We start from the raw sequence: 14,611 nt of genomic DNA, 5'->3' as shown, positions 1-14,611 counted from the left end.
TTTCTGTTTTCCCTAATGTTTTTATATTGTTTGTTAGGAGGTGTGAGTCAATGGCTTGAATTAATTCTAATTACTGGAGAAGCATATCCTGATTGAGCAAATAAAATAGTATGCTCATTTGCACCAAGGCCATCTAATTAAATGCTAACTTTGGATAAGCTGGATGTGCGTGAAAGATTAATTTTTAAGAGGGTTTTATGACTCACTAAATAACGATTCGGTTAAAAATCTTTCGCATTATATATCATTAGGCCATCTAATCTTAAAGCGTTATAACATTAAGTCACCGAACTCCATTGTAAAGGAAGATGTGGTAAATCATGATTATTAACAAATTAATCATATATTTTTTTCTCCCCGCCAGCAAGCAAGTGTATGTACTGTATTGGGTTCTGTGCTGAGAATTGAACACTTGAGTTTCAAATGGATTTTTGGTGCCGCAAATGGAAAAGGAGAGAGGCTGGATTATAAATCAGGATGTTCCTTTTAAAATCCAGGCTTCCCAGAAAAACTCTCGACTATCTTTGGACCCATTCAGAGGTTATCTCCAAACTGTCATTTTTAATATCCCGGCAAAAGAAAATTGTGGAATGAACAGGGTACCGTTGTCCTGCAGGACCTTGATTAATTCATTTTAATGTTCGTTAAATTTTCAATTCAATTAAACGGAAAGTGGATTTAGCTGCTCTCTCTTTGTCCCGCCTTTGCCTGCACAAGTAGGACTTCAAAGATCAGGCTTTATTAACAACAACAACAACAACAACAACAACAAAAATGCAGCTTTTAAGATCAGATTGGTTTGCTGCAGCTTCTCGACCAGACGTCATTGAGATGAAAAGATGACAGAGGGATGGAATTTGGCAACTTCCCCATTTGCTCTTTTGGCCATCCCATCTCTTGCAAAGGATTGAACTGTGTAAATAATCTTTGGGGCTGATCATCGAATTTGCCTCGAGTAAGACCACATGGTGGCGCAGTGGTTAGAGTGCAGTACGGCAGCCACTTCAGCTGACTGCTAAGCTGCAGTTCGGCAGTTCAAATCTCACTGGCTCAAGGTTGACTCAGCCTTCCATTCTTCCGAGGTGGGTAAAATGAGGACCCACACTGTGGGGGCAATATGCTGACTCTGTAAACTGCTTAGAGAGGGCAGAAAGCCCTATGAAGCGGTATATAATAAGTCTAACTGCTATTGCTAACTGCTATTTGGAATACGGCATTCAGTTTTGGTCGCCACGATGTAAAAAGGATGCGGAGACTCTGGAAAGAGTGCAGAGAAGAGCCACAAAGTTGATTAGGGGACTGGAGGCTAAAACATATGAAGAACGGTTGCAGGAACTGGGTATGTCTAGTTTAATGAAAAGAAGGACTAGGGGGGACATGATAGCAGTCTTCCACTATCTCAGGGGCTGCCCCAAAGAAGAGGGAGTCAAGCTATTCTCCAAAGCACCTGAGGGTAGAACAAGAAGCAATGGGTGGAAACTAATCAAGGAGAGAAGCAACTTAGAACTAAGGAGAAATTTCCTGACAGTGAGAACAATTAATTAGTGGAACAACTTGCCTCCAGAAGTTGTGAATGCTCCAACACTGGAAGTCTTTCAGAAGATGTTGGAGAACCATTTGTCTGAAGTGGTGTAGGGTTTTCTGCCTAAACAGTGTTCTGATCCAGGTTTCCTTAGAAAGCAAGAAGCAAAGTTTTGGTTCTGACAAAACCCCTTTTATTTACCCGACTGTGAATTCCTTTCATTCACAGTCCGCAAGGCTTGGCAAAGAGTCTTTCAGAGGAATGTTTATCAACACGAACTTTATCTCGCTTGAAGAGCTGCCAGATAACTAGTTTCCAAACTCAGGGCAAGGCAAAACTTGGCACAGAGTCTCTTATAGTCACAAACAGAACTTTCCACTCTTGAAGCGACTGAATGAACGAATGGATTCCTGCAAAAGCCCCCTCCATGTTCGTTCCTCTTTTGCTTCCTCTGGGAGGGGCCAATCACCTCCAAGGTGTGGCTTTACTCTTAAGTCAAGCCTGATTTCTGAGTCGTTCTTTCCTTCTGGCAGCTCTGCACATGCACACACTGGGAACAGTTCTTCTGCTGTCTAGCTCCCTCTCTGCCTCCGACGCAGATCCCTCGTCTGAGCTTTCCTCAGTCCCCAGGACTGGCCCATGTTCCTCCCCAACCTCCTCACTGTCCGGCTCTGCTGCCAGCTCCACTGGCTGTCGGCGGCCCACAACAAGCAGGGTGTTGGTCTAGAAGACCTCCAAGGACCCTCCCAACTCTGTTATTCTGTTGTTCAATGCAATTTTGACGCAGCGGGGGGCTCTGCTACCCCCTTTTGACTCGGAGAAGGCTCCCCTTTGCAAGACACAACTATCTATACATCCCCACAGGCCTCTTCTACCCCAGCCTGTGCTTAAAAAAAGCAAATGCAAATGGCTTCGCCCCCCCCCCCCCCGATCCATTTGGTTTATGCACATCAGCAATTCAGTCAGCTTTCTCTCCCCATCCTCGTCATCTTCCCCCCCCCCCCCGGAAAAGATTAATGATGATAAAGCAGCGAAGGCCCAATTTTTTTTTACTTCAGCCTCCCAACATTAGAATGATATAAATAAGACTCATAAATCCACCCTTCCCTCTCGCTGTATTCCCCAGGCGCCCCAGACGGAAGACGGGGTAGCTTTGCAGGACTCCGGAAGAGAAGAAGAGGCTGCCGTCGGCTGGTGGCCGATTAAAGTCACCCAGGCTTCCTTCTAAGCAGCAGGATTGCAGAGTCACCAAGTGGGAAGGGACCTTGGAGGTCTTCTAGTCCAGCCCCTTGGCTCGGGCAGGACACCCTATACGCCTGGTGCACCAGTTGCGACCCTATCTGGACCGGGAGGCACTTCGAATGGTCACCCACGCCCTCGTCACCTCAAGACTGGATTACTGTAACGCACTTTACATGGGGCTGCCCCTGAAGAGTGTCCGAAGACTACAGCTGGCCCAGAATGCAGCCGCGCGAACGATAATGGGTGTACCTAGATACACCCATGTTACACCTATCCTCCGCGAGCTGCACTGGCTTCCCATTGGTCTCCGGACACGCTTCAAGGTGCTAGTCGTTACTTTTAAAGCCCTACATGGTATTGGACATGGCTACCTGAGAGACCGCCTCCTGCCATTCACCTCTCAACGACTGATAAAATCACACAGGTTGGGCCTCCTCCAGGTGCCATCGACCGGACAATGCTGGCTGGCGGCTCCCCAAGGGAGGGCCTTCTCTGTAGCTGCGCTGGCCTTATGGAACAAGCTACCCGCAGAGATCCGGACCCTTACCACTCTCCCGGCCTTCCGTAAAGCGACCAAGACCTGGCTGTTCCGGCAGGCCTGGGGCTGTTGATTAATTTCCAGCCCCACTTGATGAAATGGATGTTGTATTAATTTTAATATTGTACTTTTTAAATATTTTAAATGTTTTTACTTTGTTGTGAGCCGCCCAGAGTCCCAAGGGAGTGGGCGGCATACAAATCCTATTAAAGTTAAAGTTAAAGCTATACTCGTGGTGGCGAACTTGTGGCACGCCAGTTGTTGCCTGTTGCTCTTCCGTGTTCTGCGTGTGTGAGACTGCCGGAAATAGGAAGTGGAGCTCCCTGGTGCACATCCGCTTGTTTCCGGCATGTGCTTGCACATCAACCAGTTGGTCTTCGTGTGCACATGCGCGCTGGAAACCAGGAGACTAGCTTCCCGGCATGTGCACGGAACTCATTCAGCAATCGTCTTGCTTACCAGCAGAAATATTGGTCTCCAATGGTGTGTTCATAAGCCGAGGACAAAACAAATTAAGGCAAACGGATGTCGTTCTCCCATAAATTGGCCATTCCTGGTTGCTTTGGAAGATCAAAAGTCCAAACTGCACATTTCCGTAAGGGCAATATTCCAAACTAAAGATGGGAAACCTTCGACATAGGATGCATAATTCATTTCCTAACTTGGTCCCTTCCGGACATTTCAACTTCAACTCCCATCGTTGTGAAATGGCCATTTTGGAAACTGGAGCCCCCACCCCTCTATTAAGGTAGAGGATTGGCAGGACTGCCTAGATTGGGCCTCGGTTATCCTCTGTTGGTATAAGAACATCATAGGGATCGGTTTTAATTGATATAAAATTTACCCGGCCTGGCATGGGGAAGCATCTCGCTTGCCTTAATGCGAGGCACTCCGGTCCACCTTGACTTCTCTTCTTTACCCCAGGGCCACATTGGCACAACCCCAACGAAAATAATTGACGTCTACCTCCCTCTCCACACCAACCAGGAGAAGTTGCAGCCCATGACTGTGGTGACGATTGCCAACGCCAAGGTGCAGGATTTGATCGGGCTCATCTGCTGGCAATACACCAGCGAAGGACGGGAACCCAAGTTGAAGTAGGTGCTTCCAAGCGGTCGTCCTGTGTGTGTGTGTGTGTGTGTGTGTGTGTCTTTCTCTCTCTCTCTCTCTCTCTCTCTCTCTCTCTTTCTCTCTGTCTCTGTCCCTCTCCCTTCCTCCCCCCCACTTTCTCTCACGGATTTTGAGAGGTAGGTATGTAGGTAGATAAGTTGAAAAGATGGATGGATGGAGACAGACAGACATGATGAATGGACAATGAATGGCTAGATGAATAGATAGATATGTTAAGTGGATGGATAGATAGATAGATGGATGGATGGATGGATGGATGGATGGATGGATGGATGGATAGATAAATGTGTTGAGTAGATGGATGGACGGATAATGGCTGGCTGGCTGGCTGGATGGATGGATGGATGGATGGATGGATGATAGATAGATAGATAGATAGATAGATAGATAGATAGCAGAGGTGATATTCAGCAGGTTCTGACCAGTTCTGGAGAACCGGTAGTGGACATTTTGAGTAGTTTCGAGAACCAACAAATACCACCTCTGTTTGGCCCTGCCCCCATCTATTATATGCCTCCCGAGTCCCAGCTGAGGACTCGGGAGGGATTTTGCAGTAACCTTCCCCTGGAGTGAGGAGCAAATCGAGATTTTCCAGTATCCTTCCCCTGCCACACCCACCAAGCCACACCCACCAAGCCATGCTACGCTCATCAAGCCACGCCCACAGATCTGGTAGTAAAAAATGAATCCCATGATAGATAGATAGATAGATAGATAGATAGATAGATAGATAGATAGATGATAGATAGATAGATGATAGATAGATAGATAGATAGATAGATAGATAGATAGATAGATGATAGATAGATAGATAGATAGATAGATAGATAGATAGATAGATAGATAGATAGATAGATAGATAGATAAAATGGAAGGAGGGATAGATGGATGGATGGATGGATGGATGGATGGATGGATGGATGGATGGATAGATAGATAGATAGATAGATAGATAGATAGATAGATAGATAGATAGATAGATAGATAAAATGGAAGGAGGGATAGATGGATGGATGGATGGATGGATGGATGGATGGATGGATAGATAGATAGATAGATAGATAGATAGATAGATGATAGATAGATAGATAGATAGATAGATAGATAGATAGATAGATAGATAGATGCCACAAAAGGATAGATTGATGATAGATAGATGATAGAAGAGAGAGACAGACAGACAAGATGATTGATTGATAAGGCAGGCAGGTAGCAACAGCATACCACTTTTGAAAAACTTTGCCAAAAAAACTGCAGAGACTTGTCCAGAGAGGATCGGACACGATTGAACAGAAGAATACACACACACACACACACACACACCAGATAAGTCTTACCGCAACACTTCGCCATTTATCAATATTTCCTTCCGAGCTCTGCGTACATCTGTATCTATTTCTCTTTCAATTAAATTACTGGGCAGTGTGTAATGACAAGCCTATGAAGCCCGGTGTCGTATAAATGAATCATCATTTCGAGATGCGCTCCCCTTTTGGGAGAGGGGGTGTGTGTCTCGTTTGTTTGTTTTTAAAAAAGACAAATCACCTCCCGGTTCTCGGTGTCACTACCTAGGTAGCGTTTTCACATCCCTGAGGGTTGAAGCCCCCTTTCTTTGACAGGTGGGAGTGAAACGGCTCCTCATTTCCCTAAATTCTGATGTAGTGAGCGCGTTTCTCCCTCTGAGCTGCTCAAATCTTAGGAACATGTGAGCCCTGAGATTGTTTTTTATTGCCTGCACATTTCCTCTTCGCTTCATTTCAAAAGCCAACACAGTTCTAGGCTGCATCAACAGAGGGATAGAATCAGGATCCCGTGAAGGGTTTAATACCACTTTATAAGGCCTTGGGAAGGCCACACTTGGAATACGGCATCCGGTTTTGGTCGCCACGATGTAGAAAAGATGTGGAGACTCTAGAAAGAGTGCAGAGAAGAGCAACGAAGATGATGAGGGGACTGGAGGCTAAAACATAGGAAGAACGGTTGCAGGAACTGGGTATGTCTAGTTTAATGAAAAGAAGGACTAGGGGAGACATGATAGCAGTCTTCCAATATCTCAGGGGCTGCCCCAAAGAAGAGGGAGTCAAACTATTCTCCAAAGCAACTGAGTGTAGAACAAGAAGCAATGGGTGGAAACTAATCAAGGAGAGAAGCAACCTAGAACTAAGGAGAAATTTCCTGAGTGTTAGAACAATGAATCAGTAGAACAACTTGCCTCCAGAAGTTGTGAATGCTCCAACACTGGAAATCTTTAAGAAGATGTTGGATAGCCATTTGTCTGAAACGGGTTTCCTGCCTAGGCAGGGTGTTGGACTAGAAGACCTCCAAGGTCCCTTCCAACTCTGCTATTGTATTGTATTTCCGCTTGTCGATCAGAAAGGTCGGCAGGTCGGCGGTTCGAATCCCTAAAGTGAGCTCCCATGACTTGTCTCAGCTTCTGCCAACCAGCAGTTCGAAAGCATGTTAAAAATGCAAGTAGAAAAATAGGAACCACCTTTAGTGGGGAGGTAACAGTGTTCTGTGCGCCTTCGGGCGTTGAGTCATGCCGGCCACATGACCACGGAGACGTCTTCGGACAGCGCTGGCTCTTCGGATTTGAAACGGAGATGAGCTCTGCCCCCTAGAGTCGGGAACGACTGGCACAGATGTGCGAGGGGAATCTTTACCTTTAATATAATAAATGACAGCTTAAGGATGTATTTCCTGGAATAGGCACGCTTGGTGAACTTAAGTTACCAACCCAACTTATGCGAATTAATTGGGGGAAATAGCAAATCAGGGAGTCAGCAAAATAATTCACTGTCACATCCAATCAATAAACTTTGTAAATCAACTCATTTAATGCTCCTTTCCAAAAAAAAAAAAAATATGATCCATATAGATCAAGCGGCCAATTAAACAATTAACATGCGTTTGACTATTAATTAATTTCAGCATCAGTCAGAGAGGGAAAATTTCAACCCTGAATTGTCGCATTGAACGAGGCTGAAGGGAAAATTCCAAGTTCACCAGGGGATAAAAATTCTGGGATGTTGCAACCCAAACAACCCGGGGCGACAACGGTCGCCTCTGTATTCCCAAATCCTCAGAAGTGCAGTTTCAAAAAATAAATAAATTAAAATATCGTTATCTATTGGGTGAATGTTTACGAAGAATCTCCATAATTGTACCAAACTGAACATCTGTTCTGACCGAGGTTTCCCAAGAGCATGAAGCAAACTCCTTGTCCCGACAAAACCTCCTTTTATTAACTGAATGTGAATTCTGATCCTTCACGTCCAGCAAAGGCTTCCAAGGGAGGATTTACGGTCACAGACCTTATCTGGCTTGGAGAGTTGCCAGGCCGATATCTGCAGAACTTGGCAAGGAGTCTTGGAGAGTCACGAACCAATGAAGCGAACTGATTGTCTCCTGCAAACTCCACTCCCCTTTCGCTCCTCTTTTATTTCCTCTGGGAGGGGTCATTCATCCTCCACCTGTGGCCTTCCTCCCAGTCGACCCCTGTTCTTTAGCTGTTCCCTTCGTCTGGCCATTCGGCGCATGCGCACACTGGGAACAGGCTCCAGCTGTTCTTCTGCCTCACTGATGTCTGACTCCGAAGGCAGCTGATAACTGTCAGATGGCCCTGGCCTCCTCTCTGCCTCCGACACAGAGCCCTCATCAGAGCCTTCCCCAGACTCCAGGACTGGCCCATCTTCCTCCCCAACCTCCCCACTGTCCGAATCTGCTGCCAGCACCACAGGCCATTGGCAGGCCACAACAACATCGCAATCCTGATTCATAAACGTGGCATGTTTCTTTCTTCCTAGGTGGGCCTCCTAACTTCTCTTTCTCCCCATTCCTTGCAGCGACAACGTCTGTGCTTACTGCCTTCATATTGCCGAAGACGATGGGGAAGTTGACACGGATTTCCCACCCTTGGATTGCAATGAACCCATTCACAAGTTCGGCTTCAGTACTCTGGCCTTGGTCGAGAAGTATTCATCTCCAGGCTTGGTGGCCAAGCAGTCCCTTTTTGTCCGAATGTAAGTCTCTTCCTTCTCGTATTTATTGACCAACTAGCCGATAATCCGGCGTTGCCCACGTATTTATTTATAGGGGGGAAATGTCCAGATCAAACGTAATTTCTAATGTTGGATTTTCCCTCTTAGCAGAGGGAGCTCCCTTGTGGAGTACTGTGAAGCCATTACATGGCATCTCTACTGCGCTATACAGTAGAACCCATTTTAAGGCGGTACAGTAGAAGGCATTTTAAGGCACAACAGGCTGTATCTTAACAAAACACCCAGCCCGAGGTGTGTTAGGAGTGTCTTAACCTCACCGTATTTGTTTCCAGAGAGTAAGTCCTCTGTGTACCAAGTTTGGTTGAAATTGCTCGAGGCGCTTCAGAGTTATGCTGGAACCCACCCACACAGAGCCGTTTGTATATATCTAGGTTAACTGGCTGCTATAAGAATATGAATATAATAAGAATATGATGCTACATTCTTCCTCTTATGCACAAGGTCACATGGGAACAATAATGAAAGACCAACGAAAGGATGCTCCTCAAAAGTATTTAAGAAACATTGTGGTTGTGCAATGCATTGTATTGGGCACTCAGGCCTGTGTCGAGGGTTTAGCTTGCAACCCTACCGTACAAGCCTGGGAAATTTATATGTGAAATCATCACTTTTCTGATCCTTTCCTCTGATTTTACTTCACCGTCCAGACGTTTGTGAGATGGGCAGCTATGTGAGGGAGGGAGGGAGGGAGGGAGGGAGGGAGGGAGGAAGAAGGAAGGAAGGAAGGAAGGAAGGAAGGAAGGAAGGAAGGAAGGAAGGAAGGAAATGGACATGGGCCATGAACTGTGTTCTGGAGATAGTTTTCTCCAGCTGAATAGCAATGCAGATACACATCCATCACCTGCATCTAGAAGCTAAGCACCCGGCACACAAGAGCATATCGCATTATATTAGATCCCTAGGAGAGGAGCAGGCTGAGCTGGAAGGCGGCGTTTAACAAGTCATCAGTCTGGAATCCTTGCATCGCCACTAGAGACCCAAGTCCAGCCCTGTGAATTCCAGTGACCCTGGCACCGATTTAATTTTGACCATTAATTGACCCGATGCTTATCTGTAAGCAGCAATAATCAACTCTTCTTTGCTTTGAACTCTACAAATACTCCTGGCTATAGGCGCCCGAGAAGATCCTTGTCTTCGGTTCTTCGCAATGTGCAGAGAATTTAAAACATAGTATTAAAGGGTTAGCAGGCAGCTGTCATTTCAGGGATCCTTGTCGCAAGGGGCCAACTTCCAAGGTTAGATAACGAATACCGTGTTTCCCTGAAAATAAGACAGGGTCTTATATTCTTTTGACCCCCCCCCAAAAAAATAAGCACTTGACCTTATTTTCAGGGAGGTCTTATTATTTTTGATAATAATAGGAGGCAACAATCATGGTTACCTCATGATTGCTGCTGTGTTGCAATATTTTCAGGGAAGAGCTTACTTTGGCGCATGCGCTCAAAAGCCCCATTGGGCTTATTACCCAGGGGAAGTCTTATTTTCAGGGAAACAGGGTCATTGCCCACTGAAATGCCAAATCTGCTCTTAGCCGCGTGAAACAGCCCATCGAGTTGCCACTTCCCCAGTTGAAGTCGGGAGAAACTTTGGAGGGAACATTCTTCCGCGAGGGGTGAAGGAGGTAGTCCAAATCACCGTTCCAACATCACCGCCATCGTTTCAACTCTGCTCCTCCCCACCGGTGGTTGAAAGAGGACCCTCTCCGAGCCTTTAAATACGTGGAACCGAGCGCCGAACTTCTTTGCCGTTATGGAGAGCGTTAAATAATTGAGTTTGATTAGGGAAAGGCACCTCATTATCCCCCCCACCCCACCTGTGCCCAGCTGGTAGGGGAGGGTCGAAATGAAGCTATTAGCTGTCTCTCTCTGTCTGGCATCGCCAAGCGCTGAAATACATCTGTGTCTTATTTTCTCTTTTGGCACCATCGCTCGAGAGAGCTAAGCAGGCGTGACCGAATTTGGCAACTCCCAAGGACTCTGGCAAAGTTACGCAAGGAGAAGACAGAGGGCAGCCATCCCAGCTTCGAACGAGGCCATTCGTCTCCCCGAGCTGATGGCTGTTGAGGAAACCCGTCAGGCTAAAAAGCATGGCATCCTTGTCTGAGGTCAGGTGCCAGATTTACTTCTCTCCCTGTCCTCCACCTCCTCCATTTCATCTGTGGGGAGGTGGGATTTTTCCAAGATGGGTCTTGAGGAAGAGGGTCCTTCCGAGAGTGAGTGTCAAGTTGTAGCTTGATAACTCTACCCTCAGGTATCCCCAGAAAACAAGGCTCTTCCTAAGTTTGTTCACCGAGATTTTATTAGAGAAGATATTGCAAAAATCATACTAATAGCAATAGCAATAGCAGTTAGACTTATATACCACTTCATAGGGCTTTCAGCCGTTTCTAAGCGGTTTACAGAGTCAGCATATTGCCCCCAACAACAATCCGGGTTCTCATTTTACCCACCTCGGAAGGATGGAAGGCTGAGTCAACCTTGAGCCGGTGAGATTTGAACAGCCGAACTGCTGAACTGCAGTCAGCTGAAGTAGCCTGCAGTGCTGCATTCTAACCACTGCGCCACCTCGGCTCTCTAAAAAGAAGAGGCATCACCCTGCCAACAAAATTGTCTATAGTCAAGGCTGTGGTTTTCCCAGTTGCAATGGACGGCTGTGAAGGTTGGACCATAAGGAAGGCTGAGCGCCAAAGAATGGAGGCCTTTGAACTCTGGTGCTGGAGAAGACTCCTGCATTGAGTCCCTTGGACTGCAAGGCCATCCAATCGGTCAGTCCTAGAGGAGATCAACCCTGACTGCTCTTTAGAAGGCCAAATGCTGAAGAGGAAACTCAAAGACTTTGGCCACTTAATGAGAAGGAAGAAGGACTCCCTGGAGAAGAGCCTCATGCTGGGAACGATGGAGGGCAAAAGAAGAAGGGGATGGCAGAGAAGGAGGTAGCTAGGATAGAGTCACCGAAGCAGTTGGTGTGAGCTTAAATGGACTCCAGAGGATGGTAGAGGACAGGAAGGCCTGGAGGAACATGGTCCATGGAGTTGCGATGGGTCGGACACGATTCCTCAACTGGTGTTCTGAAGACACCAAGCGTTATGACCTTCCATTTGCTTCCCTAGAAGCTGCTGTGCTTCTGTTGAGGTACAGTAGCGCCATGGGAGAAGCCTTAGATCGTTGGGTTGGGAGGGTTAGTGGGAAAGAAAGAAAGGATACGTTCTCGTTACAACACGTAAGCTTCAACTGGGTCCTCGAGAGCTTTTGAATGTATCTGTGCTGGAGCAAGGAGTCCACATATAGGACAAAATGTTGCACTTACTCAACAGTCTTGGTTGAGGCGTGGCGTCAGCAGAGTTAGGTGAAGGTTTCTAAAAGAATCTGAACTACTAATGGTCAAAGCAAATTGGCGGTAGATAAGAGTCAAAGGAATTCACGGTGGGCTGGACTTAAATCCCTTGTAGGCATGGAGGGACTTGTGACTGATGACGCATTTGACACCTCCCTCCCTCGGGCTCAGCCTCTTATCACCAAGTAGCTTCATCTTGGGCGAGTGAAGAAGAAATTTCTTTATTTCCCTCTCTTCTCTCCCCCCCCTTTAATGGATTGGGGGCGGTCATACATATTCTCTCTCTCTCTCTCTCTCTCTCTCTCTCTCTCTCTCTCTCTCTCTCTCTCTCTTCTCTCTATCTCTCATTCTTTCTATCTATCATCTATACTTTTTTCTCTCACACTCTCTGTAATCTATCTATCTTTCTGTCTGTCTCTTCTCTGTCTCTCTCTCTCTCTTACTTTCTCAATCTTTATCATCTATCTGCCAGCCTTATCTCTCTCTCTCCTTTCTTTATTTCTCTTTCTCGCTTTCTCTCTATCATCTGCCTGCCTGCCCTATCTCTATCTCTCTCTCTTTCTTTCCTTCTCTCTTCTCTCTTTCCTCTCTATTTCTCTTTCTCTATCATCTATCTGCCTGCCTTCTCTACTCTATCTATCTATCTATCTATCTATCTATCTATCTCTATCTATCTACCTACCTACCTACCTACCTACCTACCTACCTACCTACCTACCTATCTATTTATCTATCTATCTATCTCTCTCTCCCTCCTCTCTATCTGTCGTTCTCTCTATCATCTATATTTTTTCTCTCACACTCTGTCATCTATCTATCTTTCTGTCTGTCTCTTCTCTGTCTCTCCTCTCTCTCTTTCTCTGTTACTTTCTCTATCTCTATCATCTGTCTGCCAGACTTATCTCTCTTCTCTCTCTCCTTTCTCTTTCTCACTTTCTATCATCTGCCTGCCTGCTCTATCTATCTCTCTTTCTTTCTCTCCTCTCTTTCCTCTCTTTCTCTCTTTCTCTGTCTCTATTATCTAACTGCCTGCCTGCTCTATCCTATCTACCTACCTACCTACCTACCTACCTACCTACCTACCTATCTATCTATCCCTTTCTCTTTCTCTTTCTCTTCTCTTTCCTGTCTATTTCTCTTTCTTTCTTTCTCTCTCCCTCTCTCTCTTCTCTCTTTCCTGTCTATTTCTCTCTATCATCTATCTGCCTGTCTGCTGTATCTCTCTCTCTCTTTCTTTCTCTTTCTGTTTCTTCTTTCTTTCCTGTCTATTTCTCTATCTCTATCATCTATCTGCCTGCCTGCTGTATCTCTCTTTCTCTCTCTCTCTCTTTCTTTCCCTCTGTTTCTTCTTTCCTGTCTGTTTCTCTCTCTCTCTCTCTATCATCTATCTGCCTGCCTGTATCTATCTATCCATCCATCCATCCATCCGTCCGTCCGTCTCCTGTCCCTCTCTCTCTCTCTTTTCCTTCCTCTTCTCCCCTTCCTTTTCCCTCTCCCGAAGCTTGCCACCCCGGCTTCTTCCGCGTGGAGGCTTAGAGCAGAAGATGGAGAGGCGCGTTACCTGAGAATGATCACTATCATTAACATTCACGGGGTTGGGTGGGGAGCGTGGGGGGGGGTTCACTCATCACTCCTGACGGCAGAGACATGGCAGCCGCTATGAAGTGTCCACAGGTGTAGCCCGATGATACATATTACATTGTGCCACAATGGATTTATGTATTCGGTAACAAAAGAAAAGGGTAATGAAAAAATACAGACGGTAATCCTTTATTCCCCCTACCACACAATTTATCAGGAACCCTGGTGGATGATAAGTGCCCTGGATTTTACTCTGCTTGATTTAACCTTGTCACCCGGGTATGTTTTTGTGAAATGATGGGGAGGAAAGAGAGTTTAGGAGGCAAGGCAGATTTTTTTTAAAGGGGGCTGGGTGGGGGGACACGGTGGTCCCGTTCTCCTGGACTAATTACTTCTTAGCGTCCCCACCTCACCCACCCCCCTTCCTCAAAATACCGTCCTTTCGAATGACTCGGGATACAGGAACACGCCCGACGTAAGGCCACAAATTTGGGAGCGTAATTTCCATGGCTGAGCAACGTCGTTGCTGAGTGAGTTGCTCCTGATCTGACAGCACTTTTTTCGCCAAGGTTGTTAAGCGAATCACTTCAGGTCTTAAGTGATTCACGCTGTCCTTAAGCAAGGAGTCTCGGAGAGTCGCGAACCAATTAATGGTCTCCTGCAAACTCCACTCCCTTTTCGCTCCCCTTTTATTCCCTCTGGGAGGGGCCATTCATCATCCACCTGTGGCCTTCCTCCCAAGTCGACCCCTGTTCTTTAGCTCTTCCCTTAGTCTGGCCACTCTGCGCATGCGCACAATGGGAACAGGCTCCAGCTGTTCTTCTGCCTCACTGATGTCTGACTCTGAAGGCAGCTGATAACTGTCAGATGGCCCTGGCCCCTCTCTGCCTCCGACACAGAGCCCTCATCAGAGCCTTCCCCAGACTCCAGAACTCGCCCATCTTCCTCCCCAACCTCCTCAGTGTCCGAATCTGCCGCCATCTTCACTGGCGGGCTACAACGCATTCTGCAGTAGTTTTCCCTCCTCCTCCTCTCCTCTCCCTTCTCGAAATCCCTGCCTGTCAACCCTCAACTCTGAATAGCCCATCTCGCAGCCCTCCCTGGCCCCGATCCAGCATAAGCATCTCAATTGCTTATAATTTTGAGCAGCGCAATCTCTTCGGCAGCCGTTGCCAAATCCTCACTTACTTGAATAGTTCCACT

At 46.6% G+C, this 14,611-nt stretch overlaps 1 protein-coding gene across 2 annotated transcripts in view; it reads left to right on the top strand.

Moving 5' to 3' along the window:
• The window catches only part of MAPKAP1 (MAPK associated protein 1), a 127,132-nt gene that overhangs the window by 53,310 nt on the left and 59,211 nt on the right, over positions 1-14,611 (top strand). For both annotated transcript variants that reach the window (XM_032233326.1, XM_032233325.1), the window contains exons 5-6: positions 4,227-4,399; positions 8,279-8,455. In XM_032233326.1, coding sequence (XP_032089217.1) covers positions 4,227-4,399; positions 8,279-8,455 — 350 coding nt within the window. The remainder of the gene's footprint in view (positions 1-4,226; positions 4,400-8,278; positions 8,456-14,611) is intronic.

The sequence above is a fragment of the Thamnophis elegans genome, chromosome 16 (assembly GCF_009769535.1).
Source record: "Thamnophis elegans isolate rThaEle1 chromosome 16, rThaEle1.pri, whole genome shotgun sequence".
Lineage (NCBI taxonomy): Eukaryota > Metazoa > Chordata > Lepidosauria > Squamata > Colubridae > Thamnophis > Thamnophis elegans.
Note: the sequence above shows the minus strand (reverse complement) of the source record. Positions and strands in the feature narration are given on the sequence as shown.